This window comes from Chenopodium quinoa, unplaced genomic scaffold (genome assembly GCF_001683475.1).
Source record: "Chenopodium quinoa cultivar QQ74 unplaced genomic scaffold, ASM168347v1, whole genome shotgun sequence".
NCBI lineage: Eukaryota > Viridiplantae > Streptophyta > Magnoliopsida > Caryophyllales > Amaranthaceae > Chenopodium > Chenopodium quinoa.
Genome location: NW_018742244.1, coordinates 2,528,121 through 2,550,716, shown reverse-complemented (window position 1 = coordinate 2,550,716; position 22,596 = coordinate 2,528,121). Strand labels below are relative to the sequence as shown.

The 22,596-nt window shown below is 34.6% G+C and overlaps 1 protein-coding gene and 1 long non-coding RNA gene across 7 annotated transcripts; both read right to left on the bottom strand.

Annotated features, from left to right (window-relative positions):
* Positions 1-1,235: 1,235 nt before the first annotated feature.
* Positions 1,236-5,162, bottom strand: LOC110740196 (ADP-ribosylation factor-related protein 1-like). 2 transcript variants are annotated; one of them, XM_021920678.1, is made up of 7 exons: positions 5,011-5,162; positions 4,076-4,266; positions 3,272-3,412; positions 2,707-2,815; positions 2,560-2,621; positions 1,892-1,995; positions 1,236-1,572 (listed from the first exon to the last, which is right to left on the bottom strand). In XM_021920678.1, exons 2-7 carry the CDS (start codon positions 4,166-4,168, stop codon positions 1,479-1,481), a joined length of 603 nt encoding a protein of 200 aa, XP_021776370.1. In that variant the 5' UTR covers positions 4,169-4,266; positions 5,011-5,162; the 3' UTR covers positions 1,236-1,478. The 2 variants fall into 2 exon arrangements, with proteins under 2 accessions (XP_021776370.1, XP_021776374.1); XM_021920682.1 differs by having other exon boundaries at positions 4,076-4,211; positions 5,011-5,149.
* Positions 5,163-17,122: 11,960 nt separating this feature from the next.
* LOC110740177 lies at positions 17,123-21,490 on the bottom strand. 5 transcript variants are annotated; one of them, XR_002514989.1, is made up of 6 exons: positions 21,281-21,490; positions 20,885-20,996; positions 20,364-20,472; positions 19,853-19,976; positions 18,642-19,393; positions 17,123-17,447 (listed from the first exon to the last, which is right to left on the bottom strand). It is a non-coding gene; the product is annotated as an uncharacterized LOC110740177 (long non-coding RNA). The 5 variants fall into 5 exon arrangements; XR_002514991.1 differs by having other exon boundaries at positions 20,913-20,996; XR_002514992.1 differs by lacking the exon at positions 20,364-20,472 and having other exon boundaries at positions 18,642-18,736; positions 19,150-19,393; positions 21,281-21,489.
* Positions 21,491-22,596: the final 1,106 nt, after the last annotated feature.

The following is a 22,596-nucleotide window of genomic DNA, read 5'->3' as shown; positions in this document are numbered from 1 at the left end:
GTTAAGTGTGAAACTCATTATCAGTCATTGGAATTGAACCTATTATTCAACCAACAGGATTCTAGAGAAGTAGTATCTTCAGACTATACACCAAATAAATATTCACATTTCACAATAATGATTAACGTTTAATGAACATTTTTCCCTAATAGGATTATACTCCCTTTTTTTTTTTTTTTTTTTTTTCTTTCTTTCTATGCACCAGTGTACTACATTTAAGAGGAAAAAAGATAAAAGATAAATGAAGGGTTGTATATAAGGAGCTAAAAAAAAGTATTTAATGCTCAAGTAATACATTTAGGGGCCGTTTGGTTAGGGTTAATAATCAAAGGGAATCGGAATGAACTGATATCATTCCCTTTGATGTTGTTTGTTTGTCACTTTTTTGATTCCCTTTAACAAATTTTATTTTTGAGTTCACCCATTTTTAGTCTACATTGATTCCCCACCCCCCCTAGACTTTCCCATTCCCTTTCCCTAGCCACCATACCCACCACCGTTCTACTTGCCGGAACTTGCCCAACCACCTCGCCGTGGACCCAGTCACCTCGCCAGAACTCGCCGCACCCCCCCCATCTCGCCGGAGCCCGCGCACCGCCCCCACCTCTCCCCTCAAAAATACCTCCTATCCTCTCCCCGAAAAATGGGCAAATCCGCCATTGACGCAACAGGGGAGCTCCTGATCAAAATCCCAGCAACCATAGTCCACCTAATCGACAACCAACAAAGCATCGAGCTAGCATACGGCGATCTCGAAATCATCCTCCTCTGTCAAAACGACGCTGATGTTGCCGTTTTAGCAAGAATCGGAGATCAACTCCAATGGCCTTTAACAAAAGACGAAGCCACCCTCAAACTAGACGACTCTCACTACTTCTTCACACTCTCCTCCAACGACGACGTTTTGAATCGAAGATCAAAAGAATTGGAAACTCTGCTGAAAAAACTCTGATGGTGTTTTCTAGGGTTTTTGCGTGGGTGGTGGAATTTTTTCTGGGGAGGGTAGGGGTTGTGAGGGATGGGGGAGGTGCGCCGAGAGCCGAAGATTCTCGTCGACGTTGTGGCTGGGCGATGGGGTGGCTCGTGGTGGCTGGAATAGTGAAGAAAGGGGATGTGTGGTGGTGGTGGTGGTGATTCCTTTTGTATTTTGAAAACCAAACAACATAATACTTGGAAAGGGTTTCATTCCATTCTCCTACATTCCCTTTGTTAATTCCATTCCAATTCCCCTGCGCGAAACAAACGGCCCCTTAGCATTACCGAAAATCTAGCCATAGGACTTAGTATTTAATTTTTTTTAGCAACAGTAGGACTAATTCAGGGCTCCTAAGGAGCAACAACAAATCAACAGTCAGTCAAAAAAGAATTCAGACTATCCTTTGTGAAACTACAAACTAATAATTGATGATCCAGAAATATGGTTGTGAGGTATGTACAACGGTTGAATGAAAGCAATTTCATAACATATCAATACAGTTTCAAGCAGCAGGTGTACGGCTTCGCAGCATTTCAGATCTTTTACTTCTTTCCATAGCATCAACAAGCCAATCTACACTTCCCTTGATCCCTCTACTGCAAACAGAGACAAACCCCAAATGTGTTGAGTTAGTTACATACGGGCATACAAGCAATAATGCCATAATTTAGAGGGAAAAGGAAATCTCCGAGGGTATTATGAATAACACAAATATCAAACACGCAGAGGATGGAAGAAAGAAAGGAAATTGAGTCCTTTCCATAAGGAAAACACTCGACCAATATAGAAGCACAAACAGAAGAGTAGTTAACATGTGTTTTCCATCATCTGTAATTACAAGGGGATGGGAGGACCTGAAACATCAACCATAACATCAAATGCTTATGAGAAGAAGGTGTTAGAATTGGAATTTACCCATCAAATCCTGAGACAGCTTCAAACATATACAGCCTTTCATCCAGCTTTTTCAGATCCAGATAACGAGCTACTTCTTCAGCTGAAACTGCTGAAGCAAGATCCTGTTGAAAGGCAAAAGATAAAAGTCATACAATTATATTTGAGATATCAATCACACAAGGCACAGAAGGGCAAATCATTCTCTAATTAATCTCCCAACATGGGTTCTGTATCTTACAAGGACCCTATTCTTTCTAGCAACATAAATGACAGCCGTTTAGTTTCTCACCTTTAAGAAGCCTTAAGATTTTTTTTTTTTTTTTTTTTTTTTTTGGTGGGGTGGGGGAGAGGGGGGGGGGAGGAGAGTGTGAGGAGGCCTTTTTGGCTTATAGATATATAGATATATAACAAGTTCTCATTCTAATATCACTGTGTGTGTGTGTGTGTGGATGTGGTTTTGGATATAGACATCAGAGGAACCTAAGAAAAACGACAAGGGAACGTGAGACCCATCAAAAAAACAAAAGAAAATGTATGACATAAAAAGAGAGGCAACACCCCACAATGACAAAAGAACTAATGTTTGATGCATGAAAGCATAAAAAACTCAATTATATTCCTCCCAAAAAAAATCTATAGCTCCCTCAAAAAAAAATTGGGGAGCAAAACAGAAAGTCCATATATACCTGTTTGTTAGCTAATATCAGAAGGGGAGCACCTTGCAAATCCTGGTGTCGAAGTACCTTTTCTGCAAGATAATTGAATCGTCAACGGGCAATGATTTAATTTGGCATTCAAACAAATAAAGACCTAATATCGTACTAAAAAATTACCTAGTGCAGACTTAGAATCTTCAAAACGAGCTGGAGCATTTGCATCAACTACATAAATGACAGCATGGGCTTCTTCATAATATTTCTCCCATATTGAACGTAGGCCAGGCTGCCATAACAAAAGAAAATCCCAATAAAACCTAAGATTAGGCTAACAAGCTCCTCAAAGCCTTTCAAGAAAATATATATGGGGTTTGGTGGGGCAGGGGGGGGGGGAGAGTAGAATAAAGATCCTGTACAACATGGTATTGATGATTAAATGGCAATGAGGCACATCTCTAATATATCATCCTTTAGCTAACACATTTGTAAGCCATTAGAAAACTTGTATCAAAGTTCATGAAGGACCAAATTTTGTGAAGCAAGCTTGCTTAAGACCAAATTCAGCATATCTGATCATATAAGAAGCCTTTAGAGCAATTTTTGGCCATTTTGGGGATACAAAACAATAAAATGATACCTCAAGTTAGCATTTTGCCTTTTGCTTGCTTAGGATGTTTAACAGATAAAATATTACTAAAACGAAATGCCGAGTGCAGTATTGGGCATGAGCTGATCTACATACCTGGCCACCCAAGTCCCAGAACACAAGTTTTGCATTTCCAACTTCAATACGACCAATATTGAGCCCCACAGTTGGAACAATTCGATCAGGTGGAAGGCCTTCCAAGTTTAAGTATAGTTCTTTCAACTTCTCCAGTAAAGTCTGCAATATATTGTTAGCATTTGTTAATGTTATGAGCTTATGAGAAGATCTTTGATTGCATTTGCTTATACGAAGCATATGATTAATGAATAAAGATTAGCAGGAAAACTCTTTTTTTTTTTTTTTTGAACGAATTAGCTGAAAACATATAAAGTAACTGGAAATGAGAAAAATATGAGAATCTTATAGCAGGTAAAGTAAAACCAAAAACAATAAACATATCACCTGTACAAGATTGGGAGTCAAGTGAAAGCCCCAACCCATTATTCTACCCTTCCTGCCATGACTTTGCGGTTCAATATTATGTTATCAACCTTAACAGTGGACAAAGAATGTGTGCAAAGGGTCTTTGGGTAAGAGAGCAAGTTTTCTACTTTTCAAGAGAAAGAGTACAGAAAAAGATGTTGCTTTAAAATTCAATGAAAGATAGACTCCGATAACAACAGCAAGTTTTAAGCAATAACACTAGTAAATCAATAACTCAACTAGATGACCAACATCTAGAGATGATCAAAACTACATGAAGCAATGTGTTTACAAAGAAAGCACACAATAATTACAATTACAATCATAATTATATTGTGGTCCTCAATCAAATTCAAAAATTGAAAAAAATAAAATAAAATAACAGTTAAAATCTGGCAGAATGGACAATCTCATTACCGTTTTCCCAGCCTTGTCAATACCGAGAATAAGAACATGAAATTCCGTCTTGCTGAACATGTACTTCCAGAACCCATACATAAGAGAGAACATCCTTGCTGCCTTTTTTGATAATTAGCTTGCAAATCCTCTTACACTAGTAAGAGTTCGAGAAAGTGTTAATATCCATCATGTCCTTCTACACTCATGGCCTAAATACACGAAACAAAGTGAAAACTTCAAATAGATTGATTGGAAAACAAAGATTTTCCAAAAAAGAAAAGGCTATAGGAAGACAAACCACATAGGCACACTAGTAGTATACACATTTACCCATTTAGAATTAACTCTTGTTTCTGGAAGTATTTATGGCTTAAAGCTTTTCGTGAAGAATTGAAGCGCGATTTAAACTCAAGAAAAACCGATATTACCAACATACAATCATTATTCTTTTGACAAAAAAATGAATAATTTGAACTGAAAGTAAAAACCCCAAGCTTCAACAATGTGATTTGGTGGTCTCCAAAATTAACCAACCATAATTTTCTTCTCAATTTGTATCTAATAAACATCAAATTATATAATTAAAGTACCAATTTCACTACATGTATCATCATAGAGTATAATTGACACCTCAACACATCAACAAATTTCAAACAAAAACCCAATTACATTAACATTTAGCTAATTCTTCTAATTAAATAATAATCTAACGAAATGATGAAGATTGAAAGTTAACAAATCGAGTTTAAATCATAAAATCAAGTCAAAATCATACATTTCGATTATCAGATCCGAGTTTCAATCGGAAAATTTTGAGCCTAAAATCTTGGACGATAACGATAATTTAACAAGCTAAGAAATCATCAAAATGAAAATCAAATCTAAAATTCCTATAAATTAAAATCGAATGACAAAAACAAATAAGATCGGAGAGATAGAAAAAAGGAAATTACCAGTGAAGTATGGAAATTGGTAAGAATTACTGAGAATTCGTCGGTCTGATTGCAAATAGACCCTAAACAGAAATTATACTGGAACTGCTGAAATGAAACACTAATGTACTAAATTCGTTTATTCGTCCCTTTTTTCCTGGTTTTTTATTTTTTACAAAATTATTAGTTTGCCATATTTTTACTTATTTCAAATAGGGATGTTAATAGGGCAGGACGGGGTGGAACGGATATTGGCCTTTCCATCCCCATCCCCACCTAAAATTTGCATCCCCATCCCCCTCCCCGTGACTAGAGCTGTCAAAAGTAGACCCGACCTGAAATACCGACTCAAATCCGATTATTAACTGACCCATCTAAACCCTGAAAAAATGGTGACCCAAACCCAACCTGACCCGACCTGAAACCAAACCTAGACCCGAGTTGACCCGAGTATGTGAGACCCGAATCCAAAAATTAATTGACCTAAAGATGACCCGACCCGAATGTAACTCGTAAATTATTGACCTGAACCAAACTCAACTTGAACCGAAATTGACCCAAATCCGTTTTAACCCTTCAAATCCCGAATTTAACCCGACTTGTACTAACCTGACCTGAATTCAACCTGACCCGTTTCTAAGCAGACCCGAAATCAAACCGGCTTGTTATCGTTCTGACCCAAATTCAACCCGAGTTGTTATTGACCCGACCCGAATTTTACCAAACCTATTACTAACCCGACCCAAAAATTCAACCCGATCTGTTACTAACCCGACTCAAAAGCAACACGACTTGTTATTGACCCCACCTAAATTCAGCCCAAATTGTTCCTGACCCGATTTCAAATCACCTTAAATGCAATTTAGACCACCTTATTATTGTTGATCAAAGCATTTTGTCTAGGGAGACCAACTCGGTCCAAGCCAGAAAAGAAAGGAGCATCATCCTCAAGACTACCACGAACATTTATAACAACAAATAATGACCATATATTGTTCCAAACGGCATTATATGACCCCGAGATATATCCCCTAGAATTTCAAGACTTTTCGACACTGGGTCCCGAAACCTCTAAAATTTCTCAAAAAACGTAGATATTAGCCTTCAATTTTGGAATATTTTGACTTTTTTTCGCCTGGATATAAAAATTGCGAAAATATTTACCATGGTCCCAAATACCCTCCGAAAGTCCAATAGGGTGGATGGAACCATCCAATTTGCATTTAAACGACCAATTTATCAGTTTAAAACTTACACCGATTTAATTAATTCAACCCTACGACGACATTTATGACAACAAATAATGATCATATATGGTTTCAAACGACATTATATGACCCCGGGATGTATTCCCTAGAATATCAAGACTTTTCGACACCAGCCTCGAAGACTCCAAAAATTCTCAATAAGCATGGATATAGCCTTTAATTTTAGGATTTTTTAACTTTTTTTCGCCCGATAATAAAAATTGCCGAAATATTAACCATGGTCTCTAATACCCTCCAGGTGTCCAATTGGGTGGGTGGAACCAACCAATTTGCCTTTAAACGACCAATTTACCGGTTTACAACTTGTGCCGATTTCATTAACTCAAGCCTACCACAACACGTTTATGACAATATATAATGATTATATATGAATCCAAACGGAATTATATGACCCCCGAGATGTATCCCCTAAAATCTAAAGGCTCCGGGCCCTGAAACCTCCAAAATTTCTCAAAAAGCGTGGATATTAGCCTTCAATTTTGGAATTTTTTTACTTTTCTTTGTCCGGAAATAAAAAATTGCAGAAATGTTTACCATGGTCCCTAATACCCTCCGGGAGTCCAATTGGGTGGGTGGAACCATCCAATTTGTCTTTACGGCCAATTTACCGATTTACAACTTGCACTGATTTCATTAACTCAAGCCTGCCACGGACATTTATGACAACATATAATGATCATTTATGGTTCCAAACGACATTATATGACCCCGAGATGTATCCCCCAAAATCTCATTTATTTTTGACACCGGGGCCCGAAACATTCGAAATTTCTAAAAAAGCATGGATATATGCTTCAATTTTGGAATTTTTTGACTTTATTTCGCACGGGTGCCGAAATGTTTACTATGGTCCCTAATATCCCCCAGGAGTCCAATTGGTGGGTGGAACCATCCAATTTGCCTTTAAACGACCAATTTACCGGTTTACAACTTGCACCAATTTCATTAACTCAAGTCTACCACGAACATTTATGAATACATATAATGATCAGATATGGTTCCAAACGGCGTTATATAACCCCGAGATGTAATCCTAAAATTTTATGGCGACACCGGACCTTGAAATCTCCAAAATTTCTAAACAACCATGGAACTTAGACTTTAATTTTGGAATTTTTTGACTTTTTTTTTCGCCCGGAAATAAAAATTTCCGAAATGTTTACCATGGTCCCTAATATCCTTTGGGAGGCCAATTGGATGGGTGGAACCTTCCAATTTGCCTTTAAACGGCCAATTTACCGGTTTACAACTTGCACCAATCTCATTAAATCAAGCTTACCACAAACATTTATGACAACATATAGTGATCATAAATGGTTCCAAACGACATTATATGACCTCGAGATTTATCCCCTAAAATTTAAAGGCTTTTCGACAACGGCCCCGAAACCTCCAAAATTTCTCAAAAAACGTGGATATTACCCTTCAATTTTGGAAATTTTTTACTTTTTTCGCCCTAAAATAAAAATTAACGAAATATTTACCATGGTCCCTAATACCCTTCGGCAGTCCCATAGGGCGAGTAAAACCATCCAATTTACCTTTCAACGACAAATTTATCGATTTACAACTTGCACCGATTTCATTAACTAAAGCCTACCACGAAAATTTATGACAACATATAATAATCTTATATGATTCCAAAGGGCATTATATGAAACCAAGATGTATTCCTTGGAATTTCAAAACTTTTCGACACCGAGTCTCGAAACCTTCAAAATTTCGTAAAATGCATGATGTCTTAAATTTTGGAATATTTTAACATTTTTTGCTCGGAAATAAAATTGCCAAAATGTTTACCATAGTCCCTAATACCCTCCGGAAGTTCAAGTGGCTGATTGGAACCATCTAATTTTCTTTTAAACAACCAATTTACCGGTTTACAACTTGAACCGATTTCATTAACTCAGGCCTACCACGAACATTTATGACAACATGTAATGATCATATATGGTTCCAAACGGCATTATATGACCTCGAGATGTATCCTCTAAAATCTTAAGGATTTTCGATGCCGGGTCTCGAAACCTCCAAAATTTCTCAAAAACCGTGTATATTAGCCTTAAATTTTGGAATTTTTTGACTTTTTTTTCACCTGTAAATAAAAATTGCTGAAATATTTACCATGGTCTCAATACCTTTGGGAGTCAACTTAGGTGGGTGGAACCATCCAATTTGCCTTTAAATGGTAAATTTACCGGTTTACAACTTGCACCGATTTCATTAACTGAAGCCTACCACGAACATTTATGACAACATATAATGATCATTTATGGTTTAAAACAGTATTATATGACCCCGAGATGTATCTCCTAAAATCTCAAACTTTTTCGACACCGGGCCCTGAAACCTCAAAAATTTCACAAAAAGCGTAGATATTAACCTTCGATTTTAGAATTTTTTGACTTTTTTTTGCCCGAAAATAAAAATTGCCGAAAAGTTTACCATGGTTCCTAATACCCTTCAGAAGTCCAATTAGGTGGGTGGAACCATCGAATTTGCATTTAAACGACCAATTTACCGGTTTACAACTTGCACTTATTTCATTAATTCAAGTCTACCGCGAACATTTATGACTACTTATAATGGTCATTTATAGTTTCAAAACGTCATCATATGACCCTGCAATGTATCTAATAAATTCTCATTTCTTTTCGACACTTGGCCCCGAAATCTTCGAAATTTCTAAAAAAGCGTGGATATTAGAATATAGGAATTTTTTGACTTTTTTTTGCCCGAAAATAAAAATTGCCTAAATGTTTACCATTGTTCCTACTACCCTCTGTTATGGGTCCAATTGGGTGGGTGGAAACATCCAATTTGCCTTTAAACGACCAATTTACCGGTTTACATCTTGCACCGATTTCATTAATTCAAGCTTACCACAAACATTTATGACAACATATAATGATCATATAAGGTTCCAAACGACATTATATGACCCCGAGATGTAATCCTAAAATTTCAAAGCTTTTTGACACCGGATCTCGAAATCTCCAAAATTTCTAAACAACCATGGAACTTAGACTTTAATTTTGGAATTTTTTTGACTTTTTTTTGCCCGAAATAAAAATTGCCGAAATGTTTACCATGGTCCCTAATACCCTTAGGGAGGCCAATTGATGGGTGGAACCATCCAATTCGCCTTTAAACGGCCAATTTACCGGTTTACAATTTGCACCGATTTCATTAACTCACGGACATGTATGACAAAATATAATGATCATATATGATTTCAAATAGCATTATATAACCCCGAGATGTATCCCCTAATTCTAAAGGATTTTCGACACTAGGCCTCGAAACCTCCAAAATTACTCAAAAAACGTGGATATGCCTTCAATTTAAGAATTTTTTGACTTAGTTTTGCCAGGAAATAAAAAAATTCCTAAATGTTTACCATGTTCCTCGGGCGTCCAGTTGGGTGGGTGGTACTATCCAATTTGCCTTTAAACGACCAATTTACCGGTTTACAACTTGCACTGATTTCATTAACTCAAGCTTACCACGAACGTTTATGACAACGTGTAATGATCATATATAGTTCCAAACGGAATTACAAGACCCCGAGATGTATTCCATAGAATTTCTATACTTAACGACACCGGGCCCCGAAACTTCCAAAAATTTTCAAAATGTGTGGATATTAGACTTCAATTTTAGAATTTTTTTTTACTTTTGTTTGCCCGTAAATAAAAATTGTCGTAATGTTTACAATGGTCCCTAATACCTTCGGGAGTACACTTGACTGGGTGGAACCATCCAATTTGCCATTAAATAGCCGATTTACCGGTTTATTACAAGTTGCACCGATTTCATTAACTCAAGCCTACCGCGTACATTTATGACAAAAAATAATGATCATATATGGTTCCAAATGACATTATATGACCCTGAAATGTATTCCCAAAAATTACAATACTTTTCGACACCTGGCCTCGAAACCTCTAAAATTTCTCAAAAAGCGTAATATTGGACTTCAATTTTGGAAATTTTTTAACCTTTTTTTGTCAAAAAATAAAAATTGCCGAAATGTTTAGCATGGTCACTAATACACTCAAGGTGTCCAATTGGGTGGGTGGAATCAACCAATTTGCCTTTAAATGGCCTATTTACCGATTTACAACTTGCACCGATTTCATTAACTCAAGTTCACCATGATCATTTATGACAACATATAATGATCATATATAGTTCCAAATGGCATTATATGACCCCAAAGATGTATTCTCTAAAATCTCAAGGTTTTTTGACACTGTACCTAACCTCAAAAATTTCTTAAAATGCGTTGATATGAGCCTTCAATTTTGGAATTTTTTGACTTTTTTTGCTCGGAAATAAAAATTGTCGAAATGTTTACCATGGTCCATAATACCCTTAGAGAGTCTAATTAGGTAGGTGGAACCATCCAATTTGCCTTTAAACGGCCAATTTAACAACCGGTTTACAACTTACACGGTTTTCATTAACTCAAGCCTACTATGAACATTTATGACAACATATAATGATCATAAATGGTTCCAAACGGCATTATATGACCTCAAGATGTATCACCTAAAATTTCAAAGTTTTTCGACACCGGGCCTTGAAACCTCCAAAATTTCTCAAAATGCATGTATCTTAGTCTTCAATTTTGGAATTTTTTGACTTTTTTTCGCTCGAATATAAAAATTGCCGAAATGTTTACCATGATCCCTAATTCCCTCCGGGAGTTCAATTGGGTGGGTGGAACCATCCGATTTGCCTTTAAACGACCAATTTACCGGTTTACAACTTTCACCGATTTCATTAACTCAACCCTACCACTAACATCTATCACAACATATAATGATCATATATCCTTTCAAAAGACATTATATGACCCCCAAATGTATTTCCTAAATTCTCAAGACTTTGCGACATCGGGCCCTGAAATCTCCAAAATTTATCAAAAACCGTGGACATTAGCCATCAATTTGGGAAATTTTCGACTTTTTTTCGCCAGAAAATAAAAATTGCCGAAATGTTTACCATGATCCCTAATACCCTTTGGTAGGCCAATTGGATGCCAATTGGGGTGTGTGGAACCATCCAATTGGACGTGCCTTTAAACGGCCAATTTACTAGTTTACAACTTGCACCGATTTCATTAACTCAAGTTACGAAAATTTATGACAACAAATAGTGATCTATGGCTCCAAACTACATTATATGACCCCATGATATATTCCCTAAAATCTTAAAACTTTTCGATATCGGGCCCCGAAACCTCCAAAAATTTTCAAAAAGCGTAGATATTAGCCTTTAATTTTGAAAATTTTATACTTTTTTTCACTCGGAAATAATAATTGCCGAAATGTTTATAATGGTCCCTTGTATCCTTCGGGAATCCAATCGGGCTGGTAGAACCATCCAATTTGCCTTTGTTTACCGGTTTATAGCTTACATCGATTTCATTGACTCAAGCCTACCACGAACATCTATGACAACAAACAATAATCATATATGGTTCCAAACAGCAATATATGACCCCAAGATGTATCCCCTAAAATTTCAAGACTTTTCGACCCCGAGCCCTAAACCTCCAAAATTTCTCAAAAAACGTGGATATTAGTCTTCATTTTTGGAATTTTTTGACTTTTTTCCGCCCGGAAATAAAAATTGCCGAAATGTTTACCATGGTCCCTAAGAACTTCCGGGGGTCCAATTGGGTTGGTGGAACCATCAAATTTGCCTTTAAACGACCAATTTAATTACCGCTTTACAACTTGCACGGTTTCATTAACTCAAGCCTACTACGAACATTTATGACATCATATAATGATCATATATGGTTCCAAACGATGTTATATGACCCCGAGATGTATCCCCTAAAATATTAAAACTTTTCTACATTTGTCCCGAAACCTGCAAAATTTCTCAAAAAGCGTGGATATTAGTCTTCAATTATGAAATTTTTTTCGCCCGAAAATAAAAATTGCCGAAATGTTTAACATGGTCCCTAATACCCTCCGGGAGTCTAATTGGTTGGGTGGAATCATCCAATTTGTCTTTAAACGACCAATTTACCGGTTTAAAACTTGCACCGATTTCATTTATTCAAGCCTACCACGAACATTTATGACAACAAATAATGATTATATATGGTTTCAAACGGATTTATATGACCCCGAGATTTATTCCATAGAATTTCAAGACTTTTCGATACCGGTCCCTGAAACCTCCAAAATTTCTTAAAAAATGTGGATATTAGCCTTCAATTTTGGAATTTTTTTACTTTTTTCGGCCGAAAATAAAATTTGCCGAAATGTTTACCATGGTCCCTCGGGAGTCCAATTGGGGTGTGTGGAAACATTCAATTTGCTTTTAAACGACCAATTTACTGGTTTACAACTTGCACCAATTTACTGGTTTACAACGACCAATTTAATTAACTTGCACTGAACCCGAGTTGAACCGAAATTGTACCAAACCCGTTTTAGCCCGTCAAAACCCGAATTTAACCCGACTTGTTACTAATTTGATCTGAATTCAACCTGACCTGAATTTAACCTGACCTGTTACAAACCCGACCCGAAATCAACTCGACTTGTTATTGGCCTGACCCAAATTCAACTCGACTTGTTATTGACCCGACCCGAATTTTACCAGACCTATTACTAACCCGACCCAAAAATTCAACCCGATCTGTTAGTGAACCGACCCGAAGTTTACCAAACCTATTACTAACCCGACCCAAAAATTCAACCCGATCTGTTAGCAACCCGACTCGAAATCAACACGACTTGTTATTGTCCCGACCTAAATTCTACCCAAATTGTTCCCTGATTACAAATCACCTTAAATGAAATTTAAACCACTTTATTATTGTTGATCAAAACATTTTATCTAGGGAGACCAAGTCAATCCAGGCCAGCAAAAGAAAGGAGAATCATCCTCAAATATAAGAGTTAAATATAGTATATATTTGTTGTATGGTCAAAGTAGAAAATTATCTTCCTAAATGATGAACTATAGTTCCCTAGTATATTGCCATATATATTATAGTCAAAGGAAATAATTAGTTTGATAAAAATGATAATTATCAATTTATAGTTAATTGAACCCGAATATGAACTGACTTGGAAATGACCCGACCTGATTGTAACCTGCAAATTATTGACTTGAACATAACCTGACTTGACTCCGAAAATGACCTGACTTGGAAATGACCCAACCTGATTGTAACCCGCAAATTATTGACTTGAACCGAACCCAACTTGAACTCGAGAATGACCCGACTTGAAAATGACTTGACTTGATTATAACCCGCAAATTATTGACTTGAATCAAACCCGACTCAAACCCGAGAATGACCCGACCTGATTCTAACCCGCAAATTATTGACTTGAATTGAACTCGACTCGAACCCGAGAATTACCCTAACCCATTTTAAACCGTGAAAACCCGAATTAAATCCGACCTATTGTACTGTTCACCCGAACCGAATGTAACCTGACCTAAACCTGATAAGAAGTATGACCCGATCGACGTGACCTGACTCAAGCATGACCCAACCCAAACCCGACCCATATAGGTTATGGAATTAATCTGAATTGACCCGACCCACTCTTACCCGACCAAAATCCGACCCATTTACCCAAATTGACAGCTCTACCCGTGACGGGTCTAAAATTCATCCTCATCCCCGCCCCACCCCCACTTGGATATCCATTCCCACCTAAGACCCGCCTAATCCCCACCCCCCAAATTCAGAATCCAACATAATTAAAAAAAATGATTGTTAATATCACACCCTTTTTTTAATTATAATATTAGTGTATTACAAATTATTATATACACAATTTTTTTTTCGAAAATAAGTCATATGACTAATACGTGATAGTCAACCTCGAAACTCCGGTGTTGACCACCATGCAAGCTCACCCAAGTACTCCATTCAAACAAAATACAACTTAAAAGGTCCTTTTTTCACAAATTTTCACTTAAAAGGTCCCTTTTCAAAAAGTTGATGATTTAAAAGGTCATTTTTTACAAATTTCTCTAACTTTTTTCATAAAATAGTATAAAAGTATATAATTTTGTTTTTAAAAATAAATAGATGTGACTTGAGGCGGGTACGAAGTGGGGCGGGGATGGAGAGGGTGCAACGTAAAATCTACCCCCTCCCCCTCAACCATGGCAGGTATGATTGTTATCCGCATCCCCGCCCTAGTACTTGGCCCGCCCCACCGACATCTTAATTTCAAATTAGATCTGAAAAAATAAGTTTTTTTTTGTAAAAAAAAAATCCTATGCCACTCATAAGAATGTTGAACGCTTGAATAATGAAACTCACAACAGGTTACAAAAACTATCGTAAGGGCTTCAAATATCTTAATGAGAGCAACACCTTAGGAGGCGAAAAGCATCTATGATGCACATTGTAGTTTTGTAGAAAATGTTGTTAATGTCAATCGTCAAACACTTAACCTTTTGCAGCCTATCTTGTGTGTGGATGGTCACACATAAAATAATGTAACTCTTATAACACTAACTAAGTATCCCCTATAATATTGACTAATTAACCCCTAATCTGATAACACTAATAACCATTAACCAAATAACCCCTATTACACTAAAAAAAATAAAAAAAAATAAAAAACTTATATGGTATTGTCAGCCACATCTAAAAATTTGTATAACCGTACCTTTGAAATGAGAATTAAGAACGTAACCACTATTACAACATAGCATTAATCTTTCATGTTTCAAAAGTATTTTTTTTAATACATAACTTTATTATTATTATTATTTTTTGAATATTAACTTTATATAAAGACTTAGAATGTATACTTGAACCTCGAACTCAATTATAGTTTATAGTATTAATAAATGTGTATTAATAAATACTTTTTTCTTATTCTAATTCATTATAGAAATAATCATAATGATGTGAAGAGTAGATTAAATATCAATATCATTCCTATGCTTTTAAGGGTTTTTATTGGTGATATAATGCAATTATTTATCATGTTGAGTCATTAATTTTTCCTCAATAAACATAAAATTAGAAAAAGTAAGATTCTAGGGCATAATCACTTATTAATTTTTTGTAAGTACTCCCTATTTTCTATACAAAGACAATTAAAGGTGTAAGGTTTTGTTCTTTTCCTTTATATTTAATGAACTTAAATTATCAAGTATTGTTCTTGATTAAAATCATTTTTATTGATTCACTATTATATTTGTTCTTTTAATAAAACTAGTCGTTGGAGCATGCGCGATGCGCGTGCTCCCCCGACGGCAAGATAAGTAATATTCGTGGTTGTGTTCGGGTTTTGTGATATTCGTGATTGTGTCGGGTTTTGCATTAGTAAGGACACATGAATTTACAAGTCATAACAAGCAGTAGTGATAAAGTTTTTACGGAGAAATATATATAGAAAAACAATTTTAAAAGAACAGTTTTCTAGAATTTGTTAGAATTTAAAGATGTTTTAAAAATTATACAATTCTTTTAGATATTATTTCTGAACGCAATATGGTTTCTTATTGAGTAGCTTAATTATTAACAAATATCTCGTCTTAATGATTGGGATAATAAGGAGTAGTAATAAATAAGGAAATACAATTTTAAAGGTTAAAGTTCTGTAAAATGGATTAAATGCAAAGAATATGAAAGAATTGTATATTTCTTTGTTATCAGTCTACATAGTTGGTGTGATTTAAACTTCTTCAAAGCTTGTTTTGTATTTTTACATTTTTTCTTCGAGTTGAATGTTGAATTGTAGTCCTATTTTTATCCTCGAAATTTGTTTTCCCTAAGTGAATATACGATCTAATTTAGGCAAAAGTTACTGTATTCTTCCCTTGCCTTTGTCTCCTTGTTTTTTTTATTTTTAATTTTGTTATAAAATATCTCCTTGCCCTTCTTTTTCTCAACTCCCCCCTCTCTTTCTTTCTCTCTCTTCCCCCCCCCCCCTCTCTCTCCTTCTCGTATGTGATGAGTGTCATTTTGACATTTATTTTCTAGTCATGTTCCTAGATTTTTATGTTAATTCCTTTAAAACTTAATGTCTTTATTAAGGTTTTTGATATTTTATGACTTATTTCTCCTTTGTGTGTTTTCATACATTATTAAGGTCATTTTGAAAGATTAAAAGATGAACAAAATAAAGGGATTCAATGTCTTTGAAAAGAAATATGATATATGCAAACTTAAGGAACTATTACGTAAGAATCCAACACGTTCTACCTTAAGGTTGAAATCATTTCTTAAATATGTTATCAATCAGATTAGTTTTCTATACAAATTACAATATTGATTTTTTATCATATGAAATTGACAATTAATTGACCATCTTTTTCTCCCCCTCCCTCCCTCCCTCCTTTTCTTTCCTTTCCTATCTTATGATTTTCAAAATTTATAAAGCAAGTTATGCTTTATTTGCATTTCCCCCTTTCTCAGTCATTCTCCTCTCTCTTTCCATCTTTTGTTACATTGCACCACTTATGTTTTCCAAATTTTAAAGCCTTTTTAAAAATATTGTTTTTTTTCAATTTCTAAATCTTTTTAAAAGTATTGTATTTCCTCCGTTCTTTTTTACTTGACACGCTTTGACTTTTACATATAATATCATTTTAAATTCGTCTCAATAAGTACTATCGCAATATACGACTTTTATAATTTTTACTTATAAAGAATTACAGTTATTGATCGCTAAAATTTTGCATTAGCAAGCATGATAAAGGAAACAAATCAAGTATAAAAGAACGGAGGAAGTATATCTTTAATTCATTCGGTTAAATAGAATATTGTGTTTGCACATAACTTTTTTAGAAGTGTTTACATTTCAGTTAAAGTAGAAGTTAGATTAATTCCACCAAAGCACAATCATGTTAAATTTTTTTTTTTTAAAAAAAAATCATCATTTCAATGTTTGCCATCTTATACAGTAAATCAGTCACTTGTATTTGACCTACCACTTATTTTCAAGTGATGAACTCAAAAAACGTATTCTAAACAACAAACACTTGCAGTTGCATGCATCAAACACCATCAATCAATCAGTACAATATCTTTATGCCAAATGAAAATCAGAATAGATAAAATTATACATTCATCATGGACAATCCATCAAAAAAGATACCATCAATCAATCACTAAGAAACCCTATAAACAACTATAAGAGCCTCTTCTCCCAATTTCTTTCCCAACACAAAATCATCCTGATACAAAAAAAAAAAAACTAAAGTTGAATATGTTAGCATAGAAACCTAAGCAATTAAAATATTTTGGTATTGGATGTACTTGTTTGTTTGGTCACTACAAGAAACTTTATGAGGTCCATATGGCCCTCAATTCTTTACCAACCTCTACTATCCAAAGTCAAATGCCTCTCATGCAATTATTAACTCAATATACGATTCAAGATAGCTCTCACAAAGACAGCAGTACATCACAACACAAATTCATAAAGATATTTCTCCATATTTTTAGTAACAGAACCTAGATAAGAGTATCAGTATGCCAACAAAACAAAAAAGAAAAAATTATAGGGCATTGTCCAATTATGCTAAATTTGTGACCTTCCATCACATCTCAATAGCCTCAATAAAAATACAATCCAATCAAGGAACATATACTCCAAACCAACATGAAAAAAAGAAAATGAAAGTCGACGCCTAAAATACATGTCATTTATTTCCAATACTCCAAAAGGATATCTCAACCATTCAAAAAACCCAACAACCAATGACATTGGAAAAGAGAAAAAATCACAAAAAATCATGGAACATACACATATAGGCATAATATTTCAAGGTAGTTATGAAATTCATCAATCGAATGAAATTTGGTGACACATCCAACACAAAGGCCTATACGAGGAATATGGAACAGGAAGGCTTAATGCTATCTGGTATTCTGGGTATGAGTATGCAGACAACATTCATTTTCTCTTGGTTATATGACAACTAAATCAGTATCAATATGGCCAGTATAGCATATGCATGGACATAGTCATCAAGTCACTAATACATTAGACATGTAAGTAAGCTACGAAATGTAACAATCCCTATTAGAGATTATGTGAATTAACGTTAACAAACAGAAGAATATAGAAACAGATTTCATAAACAATTAAGGTATGCGGCACCAAAAACAATTGTAACAATAATAGTAGTATCGATCAATCAGATTCTTACTCCCTCCGTCTCATTATTAGAGTCCCCTTTCTAACATTTATTACTCTAATAAAGAGAAAGGGGACTCTAATAAAGAGACGTGGGAGTATATCATAATCACAGAGAATTCGCATTGTAAGCTATACGACAACAGTGAACAAATAGACTCGAAACTTAATAGTAAACCATGATATATATGTGAGCTACAAAAAAAATCAAATATAGTGAAGTGATAACCTGAAACGGATGATAAATAGGAGCTTAGCCTCTAGCTCGACGTAGAATCCACCCTTCAATTTAGTCTCCCTTCTGAGACAGATCAATTCCCTCTCCTAATTAACAATAAACAAGGCTAATCAGAAACCTAATCAAATTAAATAACCATACACCAAGAACAGACACCACAAATAATACCCCTTTGTTGCACATAATAGGTAACGGTGGTAGTATATGATTAATTTATTAGAAAGATAAGTATTGTTAAACATTTAAAAGACATGTAATTTCTAGAACAATTGACATAGCATAATTAATTACGATTGTATTAGGGAAAAAGAAGAATCAAATCAGAGAGCTGACTTTTACCAAGTTTATTAATACAGTAATTTTTTAAGACAAAATATTATTCTATTAAGACATTTTTATGATTTAATTGCTCCTTTTAATACAAAGAAGTTATGAATAGAAGGTTTGAATCATGAAAGAATATATGGTTGTTGCTAGTGGGATCAACAATTCAACATACTTTCGGCTAATAAATAATCTTAATTAAATTATTATTCCTGATGCACTTTCTTGCTGAATTCCGTGTAATTAATTAATGTGAACAAATTTACTACTGTAGTTAGTGATCAGCTTCCTGATTTCAACTCTCTTCTTCTTCTGAACATCCTGATCCTCCTCCTTGGCCAAAGTCCATTCTTCCTCCCTCTTCTGCTTTTTCAAAACTGACTCCGGTATAACAACTTTAGTAGCCTCCTCACCCATTTCTGCTTAACAAAAGTACCAATCAATCATCCATTAAAACCAAAGCCAATTACTCAAATCATATAGCCTATAATTAAGCATCTGAAAACACTAAAACCAAATCAGCTCCTCCATTTCATATCAATTGCAGATTACACATCCCAAACCAATGCATCATTAAAATTACATGTGTAAGCCATAATCCAAACAATTTGTTACACAGAAAACAAACTTATCACCACAATTTGAATATTAACCACAAAAATCTATTTAATTTATGCGATTACTTGACATATTTATACTAAAAACAAATAAAATTCAAAACTTTCCCACGTTTTATTACAAAAACACACAACGTACTCCAAATTTTTTGCAGGAAAGGAAGCTAAATCAGTCAACATTCAAATAAAAGGAAAAATTTAATTAAAGAGCTGAACATTCAAACAATTAGAACACGAGAGTGAAAGAAGAGAGAATCAAACCTGGATATCAGAGAATCATCAAATAACCTCTCAAGCTTCTTCAATGGATTAAAAGCAAGTCCAGGATTTGCTTCAGTGGAGGGTTGGAGAAAGCTCAGAAGAGAAAGGAGAGAGAGAATTGTACCTAGAGTTCAACAATTCAACCACGAATCAGACAATTCATTCCAAAAGAACGATAAATCACTCAAATTCAACCCAAAAAACGAAAGCCAAAAAACAGAAACAAATCGATCAAATAAACCCCAAAATAATCGAAAACCAATCGAACAAATAAAGACAAAAAATCAAAAACAAATCGATCAAATAAACCCCAAAATAATCGAAAACCAATCAACCAAATTAATGGATTTTGGTTTTAGATCAAACTACATATCAGGGTAGTGTAAAGACAACGAGACAACTAATTCTAGATAGAATGAACTGTTAAATTTGAGATTATGATGCATCCTAAGATACCACTTTTCTCCATACCCAAAAAAGATAAAATGATACCACTATAAAAAAGTATCACCTTATATAATCATATTGTAAGATTTGTAACTTTTGCAAGTGGTCAAGATCATAGAAAATACAAGTATTATACAAGTATACGAGATGCTCATCATTCAGTTATCATCAATCTGAGAAAAGGTTAACACACGCGAATTAGCTTGAGAATCTTAATACTTATTTTACTTGCAAATTCAGCCAAACGTAATTTAATATAAATTCTGCTCTGTAGTTGCATCTAATTTAAAGATCAAGATAAATTAAGCTCTGTAGTTGCATCTAATATATAAGACGAAATAAACATAAATCATGATACTTAAAATCTTTTAAACATATAAGATCTGAGTCAAGAAGTCGAAGACATGCTATTATATCATGTTCCTTGCAATCAAATCGTTTAAAATTTATTAAAATCATGTTTAATCGAAAGATCGTGAAGATCTTATGCTATAAAGTAATTTCAATCAAAGACACGAGACTAATTGGTTGAAAATCAAATAAATCAACAAGATCTGACAGTTTAAAGGCTCAGAATCACAGAACTATGAATTAAATAGGTAATTTCAATCACTTGTGACGGTGGTTGTAATGGAGGTGACGGTTGAAGGTTGGTGTCGGTGACGGAATTCACAAAGCGTCGTAGTGCGATTTTAACCTAGAGATCAACAATTCAACCACGAATCAGACAATTCATTCCAAAAGAAGGATAAATCACTCAAATTCAACCCAAAAAACAGAAACAAATCGATCACATAAGCCCCAAAATAATCGAAAACCAATCGAACAAGTAAAGACAAAAAATCAAAAACAAATCGATCAAATAAACCCCAAAATAATCGAAAACCAATCGACCAAATAAAGCCCAAAAATCGAAAACAAATCGATCAAATACACCCAAAAAATTTGAAACTAAATCAAGAGAGAGAAACAAGATCGAACCTGATAAATGTGACGATCGGAAAGTCATCTTCCACAACCTCAGACGCTGAGAAGAATCAAAGCCCCATCGTCGAAAGCGATGATCGATGGTCTTGAGCGAGGTACTGCATTTTTCTCTCTCTAGGTTTCTCTCTCCTTGCTTAATCATGCTCTGAGCCTCTGACCCTTTTCTTCAGATTCAGACAGAGTTGGAAGAAGCAAGAAGGTGAGGAAGTCGGTGAAAAGCAAGGGCCAAGTAAGTCGGTGGAAATAAGGGGTATAATTGGCAATTCATTAATGTTGGGGGCAAGGCTGTAATAACACCAAAAAATACTATTCATAAGGAACAGTAGCAACATTTGCACTTTTATAATGGTTAAAGATTTATACTCCATAATTTTATCATTTAAAAATTATTTTTATTGATTCACTATTATATGTTTTGCCTTATGTCTCTTACATTTACATTTAACATGTCAAGGGAACAAAATATCCAATTGATTTTGTAATATCAAGAAAAAACAATATCCAATCTTAGTAGTAATAATATTTTAAAACAAATATGAATATGTGACATGATTTATGATTTGACTTTAAAGTGAAGACAAGTATAATTTTAATATGAAGGGAAGAATTTCTAATATGTGACATATGACTATATGAGTCATTGATCACAATTGGTCCCTTGTGGATTTTGTCCATTTTGCAAACGCAAGTTTGAAGACTTCAATTATACATACATGGTTTCCAACATGTCATGTACAATTTTGCCTAAATTGAGTTAGTTTTTAATTTTTATTTGCAGTATATTAATGTATAAGACATTTTTTCCTATGTAGCTTTGTTATTTGGATTATAAGTGGAAAATACGACGTCAAATTTTTCATGTGTGTATTTTTTTTTATAATATAAAAAGTCTAAAAGAAATTGTCCAAGATGCCAAATCGATTTAATATTTTAACTTTAATTTTTCATCGAAAAGCTATTAGTGGACTAGTGCAACGTAGCAAATTCATGGCAATGTACAATGAATTGACTCAATTCAATCACTAATATTTTTATTTTTAAACCTCAAGTATTATGAATACAAAAGAAAAACCAATGTCACCAAGACACCAAGTATACCCAATAATACAAATATGCCATAGGTATAATAAATCTCCTTTATACTTTCTTTCCTACAAATGTTCAATTTATTACTTGGTAAAGAGAAAAACTTATCTAAACCAACATCTTAGGGCCTGTTCTCATTGACTGAACTCGACTGAACTCAACTGAACTGAATTGAGCTGAACTAAACTGAACTGAGCTGAACTGAACTGAACTGAAATGAATAT